The 19,448-nt window shown below is 37.7% G+C and overlaps 1 protein-coding gene across 2 annotated transcripts in view; it reads right to left on the minus strand.

Moving 5' to 3' along the window:
- The window catches only part of LOC115422630 (vitamin D3 receptor A), a 108,036-nt gene that overhangs the window by 42,020 nt on the left and 46,568 nt on the right, over positions 1–19,448 (minus strand). The window contains exon 3 of one of the 2 annotated variants that reach the window (XM_030139056.1): positions 223–370. In XM_030139056.1, the coding sequence (XP_029994916.1) occupies positions 223–368 (146 nt within the window). In that variant the 5' untranslated portion in view covers positions 369–370. Of the gene's footprint in view, positions 1–222; positions 374–19,448 lie in introns of both variants that reach the window. The other variant, XM_030139055.1, reaches the window with a different exon arrangement.

The raw sequence follows: 19,448 nt of genomic DNA on the forward strand, positions 1-19,448 counted from the left end.
ATTAAGGAAAAGTTGGCAGAAAACACACCGTTAAGATGCCAGTGTGAAACAAACACAACGTACGCTGAGACAACACCTCCTCCACATCATTAGTTTCCAGTAACACCTTCGATTCAGCAGCAACACACATTTACCATAAAGCGCCATCTATCACACTTAAACGCTACCAAGTGTTAAGGATGGTGAAACAGACATCGATCCTCATGAAGGAGTCAAACCTACCTGAAGAAGCCTTTGCAGCCTTCGCAGGTCATAGCATTGAAGTGGAAGCCGGTGGCCTTGTCGCCGCACACGCCACAGATCCGGGGGGCGTTGCGGTCGAACTCCTCCGGTCCGACCACCGACGTCGTCACCGTCATGGGCTCCATCACTGCTGAAGACAGAAGAAATACTAAGTTCAGAGATGTTTCAAGAAAAGCTTAAAACTCTGTTTGCAGTCCCTAGCTTGCGTTCAGAGTGTGCGTTTGCTGAGATGTGCTCTCTTATACAAACAGGTGTTGGGTAATTAGCATATTTAGCAAAAGGCATTGACAGCCGCGAGGGCTATTGGCTGAGTGACTCAGCACACACAGGTACACACACACACACATCTTCATTAAGACTCATGAAATTACAATGTTAATGTGAAAAATAATTAATGACAGAAGAGGGACCATTGCTACAGTCTAAGAAATGACTGATACTTTCAATACTGCCAAGATAAAATATTCTTTCCAGTGCCCATTTCTTCTACCACTCAGTCAAACATGCACCATCTGGCCATCCCACATGAATAATGACAGCAGTGGGGTAACACAAAGACACGTCTGTGAAACCGATCCATATCAGTCTGTACAAAAGGATGTCTGATTCAAAAAAAAAAAAAAGAAAAAACAAAAACAAATGAGATGACAGGGAAACAAAACTGTAAAATACGGGATGATGCACACTTTCATCTGGACCTGACTGCTACACTGGACATGGGTTTTCCATTTTTTTCATACTGTGATGCACATGCTGATGTGACCTTATGAACACCGACAACACATTTTCCATTGGGCTGAAGTGACCACACTGCCCAACCAAAATGGAAAAAAGTGGCATGCTTCTGAAAAACAATTAGCAAAAAATGGGATATTTATATTTCAAGAATAAATAATGAATTAAATACAGCATTTTTAACAATTAGGACAAAGGAAGCAAAAGCTGTTGGCAACTCTGACTACGACTGCAAATGTAAATCACATTTAAAGGGTAGGTTGACAGTTTTTCTATTCCTTATTATAGTTTTTTACTGTTGATAGATGATGAGGGTTTTGCAGTTTGAGTTAATATCAAGAGAGTAACATTTCAAGAGAGTGCTGTTTTACTGAGGTTTCTTTTATTGGTAGCCCCCTCTTATAGATGTTAACCATAACAAAGAGGATCTATTCTGCTAAAAAGGATCTAATTTGAACACTTGGAGCAATAAACAACAGCAAATGACATTTGCAGTGCAGATCCAACACTTTCATTATTGTATTTCACATAGTGAAATACAATTTCACATAGTGAAATACAATAGTGAAATAGCACTGATATATTGTTTAATAAGGTACTGATGGTGCATTTATTGAATGATAATAAAGTAAGTCTGAAGTCTCTGATTAAAGGCTCTAAACATAAAACACTGCATGACTGAGCTACTCACCCAGAAAAGTTCACTAAAAAGTACCTCAATAAAAAAAAGAACAGCTTAAATTTGTATTTGCAAAGAAAAAAAAAAACAATATACTGTTGTTTCTCTGACATTGTATGTTGCTTCATTCTGGTTGACACTAGAAATGTTAAATGCTAAAATCAGTAAAGCAGATCTAATGCAAAAATAGAATGAAAGAGGTTATTGATGCTCCATATTTCTTTGTTCAGAACACACACACATACAATTAATATACTAAATATATAATTACATATTTCACTTCCAAACCAGAAAAAGCTCTGTTGAGTCAACTATTTACTACTGTTATTATTGTTATCATTGTTATTATTGTAATTGAGAAAGTAGAAAGGTTCAAACCTCACAAAACTAGACTAAAATCACTACTGATATTAGCCTTTAAATATTTGTCTAAAGGTGTAAAATGGCATCTTGATTTCCCTCTAAGTCAGGTTGAAGCCCCTCAAGCATTTTCTTTCCTTGCATGTTAAAGTTTTAGAATATGGACAAATATAGATGTAATTCCCCTTTGAGTTGAGTTTGAGCACTCTGACACTGGCCAAATGAGAGTGGTTTGATTAGATCAGATTAAAGATGGTGTTTAAAATTAATCGAATGAAGCGTTGGTGGTTCTTTGGTGTCGTTATCCCTTAAAGCAGACATCTGGGCCTGCATGCACGCAACACTACGCCAAAGTCCTGCATTTGGGAGAAGGAGGGAGAGGGGTCATGTGAGGGGAAGACCGACAAATGAGGACAAAGTGAGGAGGGGGCTTGCACAGTGGGGAGAAAGCGGTCACATGGCTGCGAAGTGTAGCTGGTGGGGAGTTGACGTGAGTGGAAGTAGGACTCCTGATGGTGTCAAACGAGGACAAAGAGACATGGGGGGGGGGGGGGGTGAAATAACGGAAGAGGAGCAGGTGAAGCAAAATGAAGGATGAGACAAACACAGTCAGACTTCATTAGTTATCAGCGTTGCTTATCCATCAATGGCATTACCAAGAATTCACAACTTTGACCGTTGACCATCTCTGCAAGGGGTGTTACGTTCACTTTTGCCTTCTCACACCATTATTCATCACATCTGGAGCTGCAGCTAGTGATTATTTTTGTAATCAGTTAATCTATTGATTATTTTCGTTGATTCAATTTGATTAAAGGATTATATGAATTGGCAACAAAAATACTAAAAATGTGAAACAGACGAGTGAAAATGACAAACTTGTCCTTTATTCCAGAACCAGCTGAAACAACAACCACAAAAAGTATAAAAGGTCATATAAAGAAATATTGATATAGAAATAACAATATCAATAGTATGAACAAATAAGTTGGATATGGTTGTGTTTTAGACTGCAGTGCACTTATTGTTTGTAGATGTCATTTGATTTGTTCATGAACAAAAAAAACAAGTCAAATGATATCTACAAGCAATAGGTGCACTGCAGTCTTCAACACAATTGTATCCAACTTACCAACTTACTTACAACTTAAAGGTCCTGTGAGGACTTTCTACATGATGTTGAAAAAGTCTCATTTTTATAAATGTGCCTGATCATAGTCTGCAATTTAAAATGAGATTATCAGCACCAGAATAGGTTATTTCTAAATGATATTTAGTAAAGTAAGTAAAGTAAAGTAAATTTTATTTATAGAGCACTTTTCACAGACAGAGTCACAAAGTGCTTTATCAATTCAAATCAGAGATATCTTTGTTTTATTTCCAGCTTCACTGGTCGGGTCGGACAGGACCAGACTGATTTATAGCAGACTTACATTTCAGTAACAACACCATGCCAACTTTTAAGTTGAAGGAGTGAAAAGTAAGATCTGTCCTTTTTCCAAAAGAAGGGGGTTTCTTGGATTTATTTTGGTGTAATGGTGGACACTGGAACAGGAGCTGGACTGGGCAAAAAGAAAAAGGACAGAAGAGCAGAAGAAAGCTAAATGGGACAGTGATAGAGCATGGGCTAAAACATGGGTAACCCTCGGCATTGCTTTCAACCGATGGAGAGAAGTAAGGGAGTTAAAAGGAATGAAAACAGATCTGGAGTTGGCCCTCTTCCTTCTAGACAGCTATAGAATGCTTCTTTTCTTTATACATATTCATTGGAACATTGTATTTTACTATAGTGGCTGTTGGTACCTTAGTCAAACACTTAGTAAACGCTTCTGCGTTAGCCTCAGGGCTAACTCTTTGGCATCGGTAATATCTTTTATTTCGAGCATTTTTTCAGTCACAAACTAAGGGCTGTGTAAGGTGAGTCTGAAACAGTTATGTACAGTGTTTAATGTTCATGCCGGGGCCTGGATACTAAACTGCCTTTTGGGAAAAACACAATTATAAAAGTAGGATAGCAATTTCTGAAGAAACTGCACTGTGAATGCAGAAGGCTGAAGCAGCGTGTGCTGAACTGCTAATGCAGAATGCAGAAGATGTTTAATTACTGAAGTAATTTCTGAAAATGACTGAACACTTTGTGGAAAAGCCAGTGCAAATGTATATTATTGGGACACGTCTTAGAACAACAGTCTGTGACTAACACGCCGGATCTCCGGACTTGGACATCCAAAGTTAAGTTTCATTTTCAGTTTCACCAGTTACTAATCTACGCTACAAACGGACTTTATGAAGTTTGCTTATTGTCTCGTTTTAAACATCACTTTGTACCCTGCAAGTTGCTGTCTTGAAAAAAGAAATGCAAAGTTGTAAAGAAGATCTGCTTTCCATTCATTAGCTTCAAAACAAATGCACACCTTGGCCAGAGTTATGCCCTTACGACAGTAGTTGCTAGTGCGCATGGGAAGCGGAATCTTTGTCCCAGAAAAACACCACAGATTCTGGCCAAAGGTGTCACTGCAATCCACTGCAAATGGATACTCCTAACAGGACCTTTAAGCATTAAAAATGTCTTTTTAAAAAAAGTTTTATGTTAGTTCCATCTTGTGTGAAAGCTTAAAAGTTTAAAGGAGTGATGGTTCCCATGAAGTTTCAATTCAATAGAACTGCTATCAAGTTTATTTTTACTGATTTGAGACAATTCATTTTTTCTGCTCTAATCATAACACAAAAAAAAAATACTTTGTGTTTTTAATGTGGTAGATGGATAGTAAAACAGGTGGAGAGGGTAAAAGCATGTTAACAGATCTGTACCAACAGGCTGTGGTTTCATTACCATTGGCTGATTAACAGCAGTATGCCCAAGCTCCAGGTCTATAATTAGTCTAACTTTTCCGTTTCACTTTTTTCCCCTTCTTTGTGCTTTCTCTCTCATCTCATCTATAACACTACTTAATAATTAGCACTGTTATTTATTCATGGCTTGGCTGATAAATTGTTGACACAAAGGAGAAGAGGTTTTAGTTAACAGACTGACACTTCATTTAACATTAATGTAACCACCTGTTTTCTTTTTAGTTTTTTCAAAGCAACAGCGAAATCAGAGTAATGCATTCAAACCGTTGAAAACATGAGCAGGCTTACCATTTATCAGTGTTTAGTTCATTCAGTTTTCCACAAAACAAACTGGATGTAATTGAAGTAGAGGTGACGTGAGAGATGAAATGTTGCTGGACAAAACGCCACTCAGCCGTGTATAATGCATTCTTCACACATCCATTTCCATGAAAATCAAGTGTGTCTTGGACACTGGGGGACTGATTTATTAAATGTGCTACAAGGATAAGGTCAGATCAGATCAGCTCTGGGCGACCTGAAGATATACTCACGTGCAGCAGTTTGTTTTTTTACTATTAATTCAAATAAGTTATATTTCTTTTCTAATCATGCTCTCTAAGGCTTTTGGTTCTGTTATCTTGTTCATACAAAAGTTAAACATACAGTACATTCTAACTCCCAAAGTTGACCATCCAGTGCTGTTCCCCTTACAGTGCCTGACAGTAGTCCTCTCTCCTGTTGACACAATAGTTAAATTCAGTCCTGTGTCAATACTCTTGTAAAAGGCTGGATGCTGAATCCTGACCTTAGAAAACCTCCATCACTTTGTCAGATATGACTGTACATAAATTTCCTCTTAAAAATAAACTCCGCAGGAAATACAAGTAACTGGAAAAACTACTGTGGCTATTTTGTAATTATTAGCTACATATAATTCTATATTATTAAAAAATAAAGTGACATCGAGTAAGGAGATATGGTCAAATATGTTTTATGTTGTAGTATGTTTATATATCTAAAATGCCATAGACTTGTGTCCTGACTCTTTACTTTACTGTTCTCAGCGTCTGAACATGACTCCACACAAGGGCTGTGAACTCATTATCAATCCTGTTCCAGCAGAGATGTGTAATTACCAGTTAATACTGAATTTGATTAATTCAAATTCAGTTGATTTTGATTTTGCTTTTTACCTACCATGCAATATGCCTAAATCAAAATAATCTTGTTCAAATTGGAAATTACCATCAAGAAATTTAACCGTTTAGGAGTAGAGCAGAAATGATTAATCAATTAATCGGCTTGAATCGATTGATACATTTATTTGAATACAATTTTCCTGAATTGAAGCATCATTTCCTTAGTTCAGCTGCTGCCAAACATTGGTTCCACTGTTGTTTCACACAGACGCTTATTGTGATGCACATGACACCAGGATCAACACAAACAACATGGAGTGTAGCTCAGAGGAGACTGAGGTTGCTGTAGCATGTCATAAAACTTGGTCGACCAAGATAAATGCTTCTACACATGCACGACTCACATCGTCCAGAGACTCAAATCGTCCCTTGACAGAGACGAGGACAAAAAGGCAGAAAATGTTTATATGTTAATTTTTCTTCATTGAAACCTTCACTTACTCCTTTTAACTTTTAAGCTTTAGCACAAACATTAAAGATATTTGTCTTTATTTAACTTGTATGTTAGTTCCATCTTAAGTTGTTCGCATATATTATATATTATCGCATATATGTTCAATATAGTTCTTTTTGTCTATTGTTATTTTTATATAGGCTATGCTTTTAATTTTATACTTTTTGTGGTTTCAACGGGTTGTGGAAAAAGGGACAAGTTGTTTATGATTTTCAGACATGTCTATCAGATTTTAACTTTTTTTGCCAATTCAAATAATCGTTTAACTGAATCTAATCAGAAAAAAATTAAAAGATTAATCGATTACAAAATTAATCGACAGCTGCAGCTCTATTTAGTAGTATGGCATGGTGGTGTATATCTTTTTTTTTCAGTTTTCTAATAAAACTAGGTTTTAAAATATACAAAGGATAAATCGTCTCTGCACAGTATTATCATATTTGACAAGAGTCTGACTTAATTTGTGATTTTAATGCAATGTGGGAAGCGACTCATGAGGCTGAGTTAATAAAATATTATTTAGATTGAAATAATGATTTCCATGTTGCTTAGTTACAGTAAAGCCACGGTCGTATAACAGTGACATTTTTTTTTCCCTCTTTTTTTGGCTTGTACAGGTTACTCAGGTTTGACATGACACTGGTACTAGGGTCACTCTGGTCTCATTCATCTTCATTTCATTTCTGTTCCTCTTGTCTAACCATCCGCTACCTTTAGCTGTAAACACATTTGTCTGTGTTGTTCCTAAAAGCTCTGCAGAGTTGGCTGAACTCACATCTACGTCAACAAATGAAACATTTAGTGGGGGATAATCAGGCTGGGTTTCAGCAGCACAGCTCCTGGGTCTGTTTTTACTGACGCTCATGTTATTTTCCTCTGTGAAGCGGTGCAGCTGGGTGTCATCCAGCCATATTACAATTCATAACCCCCTCCCCCACCTCCACTCCTCCTCAGCATGTAAACAACCACTCGCCCCAGGAGGCAGATCATCTAGGCCCACATCACCACATACTGTTTGTGACACATCACTAAAGGATAATTATCATTTGTCAATGGATCATTACTGAGAAGGTTTGTTTTTTCCCCGTTTCCACACAAATGACAACTACATCAAAAAAAATCAGCCAAGGCTGGTTTAAAGCAGAAAAACGATCCAAGCTTTCAAAATAATGACGACCATTACAGCAGAAGGCTGAATTGGTCAATACAAAGCTGCTGTACACCTGCAAAGGTTAGTCAACAGGTGTGTGCTTTTACAAGAAAAACACATCCATTTAAATCTGCACCATATAAGAGCTCTACAGGAATTTCTTTGTGAAAATCTTTGTGAATGTGAGCAGTGCTTACAAGTATGTCATTCTAAAAAGTTTTTTGGACACATTGTTGTCTGTAACGATGACTGCTGCCTGTTGGACTGCTTGACATCTGGCCACATCAGCTGTGATTGGACAGGTCAAGTTTGTCTGTTTTTATATAGACAATGTCCAGTCTTGAACAAAGATTGGTTATGAAAGATAAGAAGCATCCACAGAGCTGCAAAATTAACCCAAACTGCAATCAAGAAATGCTGCAGTTTAAACAAAATCCAGTGTATGCTTGGTTATATTTTGGATTCAGTGAAAAAGTGCATGAATCATTCCAAACTGCATAGTGAAATATTGTCTACAGTTACTGAAATAAAACTATTTCACCAAATTGTACAGCCCTGGGCTTGTCTTTACAACATTGCTGTACAATCAGAGATGGCAAAGGCTTTAACATGTTCTAGTAACTACTGGACAGCTCTATATACAGGATGGGTGAAAAGTAACAAGGCATTAAAAATTGGTAATAAAATGCATATTCCTATAACAAATTAACTGAAAAAAATTATACATGTTCATTATTACGTGGGAAAATGTAAGTAAATCTTCGTATTTCACAGTAAGCACTGGTACAACGGCCAGGGATGGAATGAACAACCTTCTGAAGGATGTCATCTGGGATATCACTAAGAACCTCCTGAATCCATGAATAAGAAATAAAAATAAGAAATCCCCATTAGTGTTGTCTGTTTAAAAAATTTTTTCGTCATGACTTCAGGGATACTAAAAATTCTATAAGCCATTTCAAATGCCTAGTTACTTTTCACACACCCTGTAGATCACACCTGCTCTTCATCTAATAGCCTGAAATGTGGCACAACCTTTCATTTCCTGCAGGCATTATGGCTGTTGTACAAGCTGTGAAGTTGAACAGGTTGTCCTTGTAATCTTTCATTATATCACCAATAAAGAAAACATCAGCTGAGTGAATGAATATTGGAACTATTTTTTGCTGCCATATCACGTTCTAATTTACTCACCTGTTCAATGGCTACCAGCAACAAAAAGGGAGGAATATTTTCCTACCTTTTACACCATGTGTGAGTTGACAGTGTCAATCAATCTAATCAATACCAATATGACAACTTTAACCATTTTTATAGGCTCTGTTGCTTGACATATGCTTCAGTGATGACGGATTTAAGTGCATAAGAGAGGTTAATGAAATTCAGATATTAGTACTGTATGAACACAATGTTATACTACTTAGTTCTTATGTGACACTCAAGCAGCCCTACTACAAAGCAGATGCGTTGGTGGGCTTTTTGAAATGTTCTGATGTTTAAGAATATTTACTAATGTGATGTTATTGTTGCTTGACTGATTATAAAGACATTACACATAAAAGTCAGTGGTCCTTCGATGCAATCCAGGACACACTACATTCCCATGGTTTAAAAAAAAAAAAAAATTACATGTGCCTCCTTGACCACCTTTGTATGTAATTAGTAATCAGTCTGTGTTAAAATATGAGATTAGAGGTGCCCACATTTGATCAGATTGCCATAAACCAGGGGTGTCAAACTCATTTTCTTGCAGGGGCCACATTCAGCCCTATTTAATCTGAAGTGGGCCGGACCAGTAAAATCATAGCATGATAGCCAATAAATAATGACAACTCCAAATTGTTTTAGTGCAAAAAATAACATTCAATTATGCCAATAATGACATTTGATGTGAATAACCTGAAAAAAAAGAAATTTGTAAAGAAATATAAGTACAATTTTATCAATATTATGCCTCGATTTCTCATTTATACATACGCATTACAGATCAGATCTACAAAGACATAAAATTTTTAGTCACAGGCAGAATATTGTTAAAATTGCACTTAATTTTCTTCAGGCATTTCAGGTTGTTCATATTTTTTCAGGTTATTCACATTTTATTGTTCAAGGATAGTTTGTTAATGTAAACATTTTCATAATTTAATGTTTTTTGCACTAAATCAAAGAGAAAAAAATTGGTGTTGTCATTATTTATAGATTATTATGATACTATTTTTGAGTTTGATGCCCTAACTTGCACTTTGTAAATTCATCCCGCAGGCCGGATTGGAACCTTTGGCGGGCTGGTTTTGGCCCCCGGGCCGCATGTTTGACACCTGTGCCATAAACTACTCTACCTGTTAGCTATGTTCACATGTTAGAACGAGTCATCTTCTCTAGTAAAAACATCAGCTGATAGCCTCACATTAGAGCCTCCCCATTAAAATTTCAATAATTAACTGAAAACAGATAAACACCTAGCTATGAGTCAGTAGTCTTTTACACAGAGATCCCGGAAAAACGTGAGATGGTGATCCCACCTTTTTTCCACCACTGACTGATTTCCACATCCACGCCAAAGGAGTAACAGAGGTGAGACAGGCTGGACTTTTATACAGTGGACCTGCATTCCAGAATCGGTGACGCAGCGTATAGTGTGACATATAACTTGCATGTTGGGAAATACTCCGAGCATAGCAATGTTGCTAACCTCTCCAGAGTCTTTCACCATTCCACAAATGGATAGAGTCCTCCACCCGGAGTGACAACAGCTCGCGGATCTCGGAGTCTCCTCAGTTCAACATCTTTCTGGTCACATTGATATGCTGCTTACTGTACATGGCCGGCGCTAAATTTTACATCCCCAACGTCACACCTTGGTTTGCGGAACAGGAGGTGTTCCTTTCACATAGCATTCCAGAATCATGATTCCACCTTTATCACGGCTCTCTTACTACCTCCAGAGGCATTACAGAGCTGTGACAGAGGTGGGACAAAATGATCCACCATTTTATTTACACAGATGTTGTTCCGGAATAAAGGTGAAATACTCCGGAACAGAAGTGCTGTATAAAAGGGGCTAGTATCTGTGTAACAACAGCAATGGACAGAGTGTATCCTTGATAAGTATAGCATTTTTGTGTTTTGTACTTAGTCAGAATTTAGTCTGTTATGTGTAGGATTTGTTGAGTTACTTATGGGATTTGACATGGGAATTTAGGGTAGGTAGAAGGATTGGGTAAGGGGGCGGGAGATTATAAGTTAAACTTCATCTCGCCCCTTTTCGTTTTCCTCTCTTTTTATATAAATCTTTTCGTTGTTTGGTTTTAATGTTAAATTTGAAATAAAAAAAGAAACAAACAAACAATGGCTATTACAAAATATGACAGTGTGGATAGCAGGTTAAATTGTTTTCATGAGAAGAAATTTCATCAGCTTTACACTCTGCTGCTCTTTATTAATGATATTTCATCTATGTGTCTTACACTTTAAAGTTGAACAGTAATTCATTAAATGTAGGAAAATTCCTGATTTTCTTTAAAAAATTACAGAGGATAATATTATAATATTTGACGATAAATCACTTATGAAAGGTTAAATTCATTTGGGAACTGCCACAGAAGTAGCACTGGGTCTTTGTGGGTTAAAGGTAACTGTCCCACCTAATTTTATGTAAGATTCAACAAACTAGCAGCAGTTAGTGCATTGCTGTCTGATACAGTGCTGTCTAAAGGCCTGTACTGACTACACCAAGCCCACCCAGGCCTCTGTACAACAGTGTAGTACTGTTATACGTCCATGAAAAGCTCCATGTAGCTCTCCTGTGACTTTCCTTCCTTCTGCTTTTCTTTTCTTTTTCCTTCCCGGCCCTTGGAGGCCCGTCAAACTACTGTGCGCTGCGTTTCTCTTCATGCTTCCCTCTCATCATAAATCTGATGTTCCCGTTTGCAAAACCTACACGGCCCATGAGCCGCTAAAACAACAAGACCACCTGCCTGCACAAGAGGAATCAGGAGTCCAGCGGTGCAATAAGAATCTGTGTGTACTGCATTTACTGTTGTTGTATGCGTTTGTTTTCACTGGTGTTGTGCATCTGTGATCTTGGTTAAATGGAGCATGTGGTGGACTTATCAATAAATTGATTAACCCATGTCGGTAGCCTCAAATATCATCACTGTGATTGAACACTTTGTCATTACACGTCTGAAACCAGTTCTGGTGATTAATGAAGATCTAGTGGCCTTTACCCACATGTGCTGCTTTCACAGGCTGAGAAATGCTGGAGGAAACCACAGACCCACAAAAGAGTATTGTGGACTTTTGCTGAGAAATGTGGAGACAATCAATTCAAAAAGTGCTGTTGAACAGAGGGTTGTATGCCACAGTGAAGTTAAGACGACTAACATTAGGCTCCAGATGCTGTTTTTGTGAATTAGAATCCAATTAAAGTGCATTATGGCACTATACAAACTGTTTAACATCTTACTAATTCTCAGAGCCACTTTTACCTCCTTTCTACAAATACAAACCTTGTGGTGGTTCTAGGCTGGTGCTGGTACAGTCTACTTTCGTTATACCGCCAACTTCCGTTCACGGCCAAATTGGCGGTATAGCAAAAATGGTGTTACAACGGGTTGCGTCCATAATGTGCATGTCTTTACTATATGATGTCTATGCTGCCTCCGTTAACCCGTTCTAATTGCGTTTCTAAATAAATCTTGATTCTGTTATGTTGTAAGGGATCATTTAAAGTGGGGAAACATTTTAAGCATTATTATACCGTGTCGGGAAATGACACCCCATCATCTTGAGGCTTTGGCTTAATCCCACGTCCTCTTCCCGACATCCTGACCTACTGAGTGTTCTGCGATAAATGAACGGTGGCCGTTCCGTAGACCTACTCGTAGCTTGTCGCGATCAGCGTCTGGCGCGTTTGTTTCAGTGCATTGTTAAAATTTATGTGTACTCGATGGTAATCACGCTGGCGGTGTAACGGTCGGGAAGTCAATAGTATAAGTGTTGTTTGTGCATGGAACTGGGCTGGCGGATGGCGATAGGCGGAAATGGCGGTAGCTAATGGAATAATGCATTGGGGATTTTTGTGCAATGGTTTTGGTCGGCGGTGAGCGAAAATGGCGGTATAACGGCGGGCGGTTTAACGAGAGTAGACTGTACCAGTTTTAGAGTTGATTCATTACTGTATAGATCTGTATACATGTGAGACGGACCCATAGGACATCTTATAAAATACTTTTATTGTTTGTTCTGCTAGTGGCCAATGACTAACGTCATCTAAAGTTACGGATTTAAAGACAAAATATTCACTCAAAAAAATAATCACAGCCATAATAGCCTGGACTGTTCAAGGTTAGTTTGATATGTAGCTCCGGATCTCAATGTTGTTTTTTTATTTGTTGATTTAAAGCATTTAATACTTTGACGTTGATGTTCAGTTACTTATCCAGTGTCTAAGGTCACAGTCAAAGTTAAAGATTATTCATTTCCAGCAGCATCTAATTTTTCCTGATCATGATTGATATCAGCTCCTTGCCGCTCAAAAATATTTTTATTGTTATATAGGCCTTTAAAAATTCCACAGCATGTCTATGTTTGTAGGCAATGCAATGGTAATGCAAGAAAGAAGCTAATGTTAGATACTGTTTTCAATTAATGCTATTGTTTAAAGTAAAAATGTAGTCACTTAAGCATTAAATCAGTGGCTCTTAAAGGAAGATGCCAACTAATACTTCAGCAAACTTGAAGATATGAGTTAGCTGCTCCCATTAGCAGCCTTAACAGCCTCATCTGAGCAAGGTCTATATAACAATTTATGTTATATTACAGTGCAAGGAGACAGTTTTATCGGCTATATCTGCTGCATCTGCTTTGCTTCAATTTAACATCAGTGCTGCAGGTCTCATTTTTCTTTTTGTTTGGAGTAGACCGACGATACTTCTCCAGGTATGGTTTTTACCGTCGGCCACACTGGCCACAGGGAATTGTCATCAGTTGTCTGTCCTTCCGTCCAAAAACTTTGCTATGCACTGATACGTCAGGCCACTGGGGGCAGTAGTGCCCCTGATAAGTCAGATTGAGGGTTTTTAAGTGTGTCCACGTTATGTTCTTAAAATGGTGGTCCAGTTTTAGTTGTTCTTATTAGTCTGCTGTTCACCATTATAGACGAGAAAATGGTTAGCGCTGCTCTGGAACCAGTTTTCCAGGCCAAGAGCCAGTTATTTGGCTGTTAAAGCACACATAGGGACCAGCTCTGAACTGGTCCTGGAACTACCTTGGTGGCAAAAGGGTATTTGAGGACCATGGACAAATAATTTATTTCAGCCATGATACAGGACTCAATGTGGTACCAGTATTTTAATCAATTAAAGAATATCTATCCTTCAAACATGTAATGGTCTACTTTTTTAAGTGTGTGACTTTTCCAAATGTATATTCCAGAAGAATATATTAGGCTTCATGCAAGAATGTGTTTGCTTTGGGACTGATGTGATGTGATGATACCCATCCCTGTGACACAGGTCTGACCTTGGACCCAATTAACGCAATTTAAAGACGATCATCTTTTCATTGGGTTCATTAGGCCCCAGGTTCAATACAGAAGAGCAGCAAAAACACGGCATCGCTGAAATGCCCCTTAAGTGTTTCCTGCTGCCACTGACCCTGACCTCTGACCTTTGAGCATAGGTTGCGATGGAAAAGATGAATATCCAACAGAAATCAATAAAATATCACTCTGTTGCAAATAAAATACCACAGTGTGCTCTTGACTTTGATTGCCCACACTGATCAGGCATGGACAAGATTCCTTTTAATTCATTATTACCCCACAACCTGTAAGGGGAGGCAAGGGGTATTGTTTTTGGTTCAGTTTGTTTCTCTGTTTGCTTGTTTGTTAACACTTTAGCAGCAAAATTATTGGTTGAATTCATACCAAATTGGGTATATAAATTGCCAGTGACCCAGAATAGATGTGGTTACATTTTGGGAAAAGTAGGTCAAAGTTCAAATTTTTTATGAATTTTTAAAATCTTTTTTCTTCTCCCATTTACTTATAATGGGTGAAATTTAAAATGTCTATGAAAACATCAGTTTTGTCTCAATTTACTTCAAACTTGGCACATATATAGAGGCAACTAATATGCTGACATCAGCACACACATAGGCATGATGACATCAGCTGGATCGATGCCAAACTAAGCTATGAGTGAGGTTTGCTGTGCCTGGCACCACTTGTTGTTGTATTTATTAAGATTATATTGACTGTTTTTTCTTTCTTTTAATCCTACTTATTCAAAAAGCTCCTTTGAAATGTAGAGACTATGGCAGAAAGGAGCAAGATAAGGCTGATACCATGTGTACAAAAACATGCAGAATGTCTTCAATAGGTTGACAGTAGTAGATTAACACAACAGCAGCAACTTTCCAGTAGACAAAAAGTTGTGAGAGTTGGAAAGGGCCTCAGTGTGTCCTTCCACATACTTTCCTTTCAGTGCTCAGCGGTGGTCTGGCTTTGGGCTGTCCTCTATATGGTTCAGTATAGGAGAGCACAGTAGGAAATACAGTGTGTTACATACAGTAGGGTTTGCTCTATAGGCGGCACAACAGGGAGTATGGCCTACTTTTACCACCAGCTGCCTCGCAGTGGGCCTCACCAACAGCTAACCACTATAAACTCCAGTCCTGTACAATACAACAAAGCAGCAGTCGGGTTGTAGCCTGACACGCACACAATAAATCCCAGCAGCTCAACACCAAAACGTCAGCTTATGTTTCCTCACGCTGATGTTAAAAAGAGAATTTGTTTCCGTCATTGCCAGGCTTGACTTGTTTACCGAGCAGAACAGTAAAAAAAATAACAGGTGAAAATATTTATTACCAAGATGGATTTACGTTTAAGGGACTCAGCAGATACATGTGAGTGATTCTTTTTAGCTCCATAAATCCTGAACATCAAAAGTAAGGTAAGAAATCACAGAGGAGTAAGAGCATGTGAACACCGATGACCTGCTCTGGGCCCGAACCTCAATGTAGGACACAAAGATCAAAGCCAGAGGTTTTCTTTGGCCCAGATGATATCCAGTGGTGGGTTATGGGGAAATTAAAGCAGGGCCACATGTACGCAAAGCTGCCAAAGCCATCCTTGAGAGATTAGCCCCTCTCACCTCAGCTAGAACTAAATACTCCTTTTAGATGTAGATTAAATATCTGTGAGAAGGAGCAAGGGTGTTATAGCGGCAAAAAAGAAAACAGAAGAGGCTAAGGAGGCAAAATGGAAAAATGTGTGGAGGATGTGGACATATCTACTGTTAAAATAGGGCTACAAAACAATAACAATATGCTTCTCATTTTTATCTTTTGGGTTTATTTGGTTTTCACTGACTCACAAAGACAAAATGTCTCAAGCTTTTGCTGTTTTATTTAACTGTACTAAGGCATAGTTTGATGCTGTACAAATTTTTGTTAGAATCATTTACAATAATTTTGAGAAACTATTTGTCAGAGTTTAAAACCATAAATGACTGTATCACATTATTTTGCCAATTGTTTTTTTTTCTTGCCTCTTTTGCATCATTTTTGCTGTGTTGTCTTTTTTACATTATTTGTGTCTTATGTCTAAACTTTGTTTCCTAAACTTTGTTTTCCAGTATTTTAATCTTGTTTCCTACTCTGACGCCACTTTCATCATGTTGCATATTCCTGTTTTCTCTCTTAAGTCTTTTACAACATTTTTTTACATCACGTATAAAAACTGGAAGAGAATTGATATAATTTTTTTTTTTTTTTAAACTGTGACTGCGTTTTGGCTTTATCACAAAGCCCCAAAAAAGTACAAGCCTCATAAAATCTTTGCAGGACAATAACATGTTGCATGCCCAGTGTTTCCAGGTCTATCAAGCGAATAAAGTATGATGTTTTGATGCACTGCCAAGGCTTCGTGCATGAAAAATTAGGCATCTGTAGTCCCCAAGGGCAACAAAAGGAGCCCAGTACCACATGATCCATCCTTCCAGATGCCATCAAATCCAACAAACAAGCCTCAGGGCAACAAAAAGACGGGATCGAATTCTGGTGTACGCATACTGTCTGCATGTGCTGCGTCTATTAGAAACAGATAAATGGAGCATCCCGACAAGCTGCAGAAGCATGCAACACACACGAGTTGGTGCGATTGGTTGGAAAGGGACACACCTCCCAGCACACACACGCAAATATTACAACAGATAAACAATTAATCTGAACCTTCATCTGAACTCGGTTGGATAAATCATAAAAGCACAGCAGATTGATATAGAATAACACACTGTCACCTTCACATACACTTGAAGAGCCTCCCCTGACTTGCAGGAGCATGTTTCACTGTGATTATAGACTTCACTGTTCCAGGTGGTTGAAAATATTCAGGAAGCAGAGCAGGGCTGCAGATTTGAATCCATCAGTTCAAGCTCTCATGTACTTCTGAACTAGATTTTGACAATTTTATTAGTGTCTCACGGAAAATCCAAAAATGCATATAGGTTATTCTGACAAGTTAAGATGAAATTATTAATGAATGTATGTCCTGAAAATAGAGTAAATTATTTTAATAAAACATTGCAACTATATTTTGAGACAGTATTGTAAATAAGTAAATAATAAGTATGGGTGTATGTATGTACAGAATTACTAATATAAATAGCTGATTCTCTTATATTTCATGTGTCATTCTTGAATGTTTCTGCCTTTCATTCTGCACTAAATATTCACATTTAACATTCACACATTCTGCACCGTTTTTGTATTTTTGCAGCTCTAAACACATATCTTACCTTAATAGAGGTTTAACATTGGTCAACACTAGACATCCCTAAAGCCAGGTTCTCATGAGTCAAAAGACAATTATGACTCTAAATGACAAATCATTATTTGGTAAAAGGTTGATTTGTGTCCTGATTCAAAGTTATAAATGGTCTTATGTACGTATGTTTGTTCTTTTGGTTTGTACACAACATAACAAGAAACCAACAAAAAAATATTAAACCAGATGAGAATGATGTAAAAGATGTAGTGAGAAAAATGCATAAAAATTAAACAAAAAATCAATGTAAAAGACCTGAGAAAGAAAGTGCAGTTTTAGATTTGGTGATTCACCACTTATTTGGTTTACTATGATTTAATGTTGTGAACGCCAATTAGCACCATGTAGTGTAATCTACGTAAAAAGGCCGTTGCTGTGTTTTGCTGTTTTAAACTTTCCTCAGAACTAGAGCTGAAACGATTAATGTCATTAATAAGCATCCATGTGAAACAGCACTGAAATGTTTAGCCACAGCGAAATTAAGGAAACGAAACTTTAAATTGATCAAACTTATTTAACTACAATTTTCCTAAATTCTAGTTTTATTTCCTTAATTTTGCTGCTGCTAAACATTGGTTCCACTGTTGTGTTTCACACAGATGCATATTGTGACCCACATGATGCCAGGATCAACACAAACTTGTATGCTAGTTCAGTCTGAAGTTGTTAATAAGTTGGATCCAAGTGTGTTGAAGACTGCAGTGTACATAGACTATTGTTGGTAGATGTCATTTGACTTTAGTGTTGTTTATATCTATTGGTATTTTTATATTTTATACTGTTGTAATTGTTGCTATATATATATATATATATATATATATATATATATATATATATATATATATATATATATGTGTGTGTGTGTGTGTGTGTCCTTTTACTTTTATACATCTTGTGGTTGTTGTTTCAGCTGGTTCTAGAATAAACGACAAGTTGGTTGTCATTTCAAACATGTCCATTTCACATTTTTACTTTTTTCTGCCTATTCAAGTATTCATTTAATCGATTACAAAAATAATCGATAGCTGCAGTTCTACTCAGAACATCACAAGTGATTGCCAGAAATACAGAGTCAAATTATTTAAAGTAATAATAATTACACATTTGCAACATTAAAAATATGTAACTGCAGTAAAATGCAGCAACACACCAGGGAAATATTTGTTATAGCTGGTGATGCAGAACAAAATGAACCAAAATTTTGCTTTTTGTAATAATAATTGTCACACTATAAAAATATGATCCAGTATTTACTGTTATCACCCGAAACTGTTCTCATTAGTAACAGTGACTGATAGATCATGGGTAAATATTTACTTCTGTAACATTTGCTCACGTACACACAAGTAAATTAAAGATGAGTGTGTCTCTGAGTGTAAAGATGCTGACCCCTGCCATCTCTCTGACCCACTCCACTACACACAGCAAAACCAGGACAGGTTCTTATCTCTTTCACGCCCACTCACTCACCACCCACAAAAGTGCTGAGGACGCTGCTGCTCGTGTGTGTGTGTGTGTGTGTGTGTGTGTGTGTGTGTCAGTGTATCTGACGCAGACACACTAATGACAGGGCCTGACGAAGGCACTGCTGTTACTGCAGGTGTGCAGCCTGGCTCACTTTCCCTCTGCTAATGGTGCAGGTGGAGACACACATTTACAGAACACACACCTCAGTCTCACACAAATTCCAACATGGGAATGGCCCAGCTGTGCAAACGGACAATATGTTAATGAAATTAAATAACACGCATACACAAGCACTGCGGGTGAGTACTGGCAGGACGAGGGAACATGAAAATGACTGGCTCATCAAAATATATTTCCCTCACTCATCAGATTAAAAGCACCAAGCAAAATAACACGTTGACAAGCACACATGGAAAAGAGTCATGTTTATTTATAGTACTCTGTACGGGTGCATCAGCCTGAGTATTAAAATAAAGCATCAGGGGTCAGTC

Source organism: Sphaeramia orbicularis, chromosome 7 (assembly GCF_902148855.1).
Source record: "Sphaeramia orbicularis chromosome 7, fSphaOr1.1, whole genome shotgun sequence".
Lineage (NCBI taxonomy): Eukaryota > Metazoa > Chordata > Actinopteri > Kurtiformes > Apogonidae > Sphaeramia > Sphaeramia orbicularis.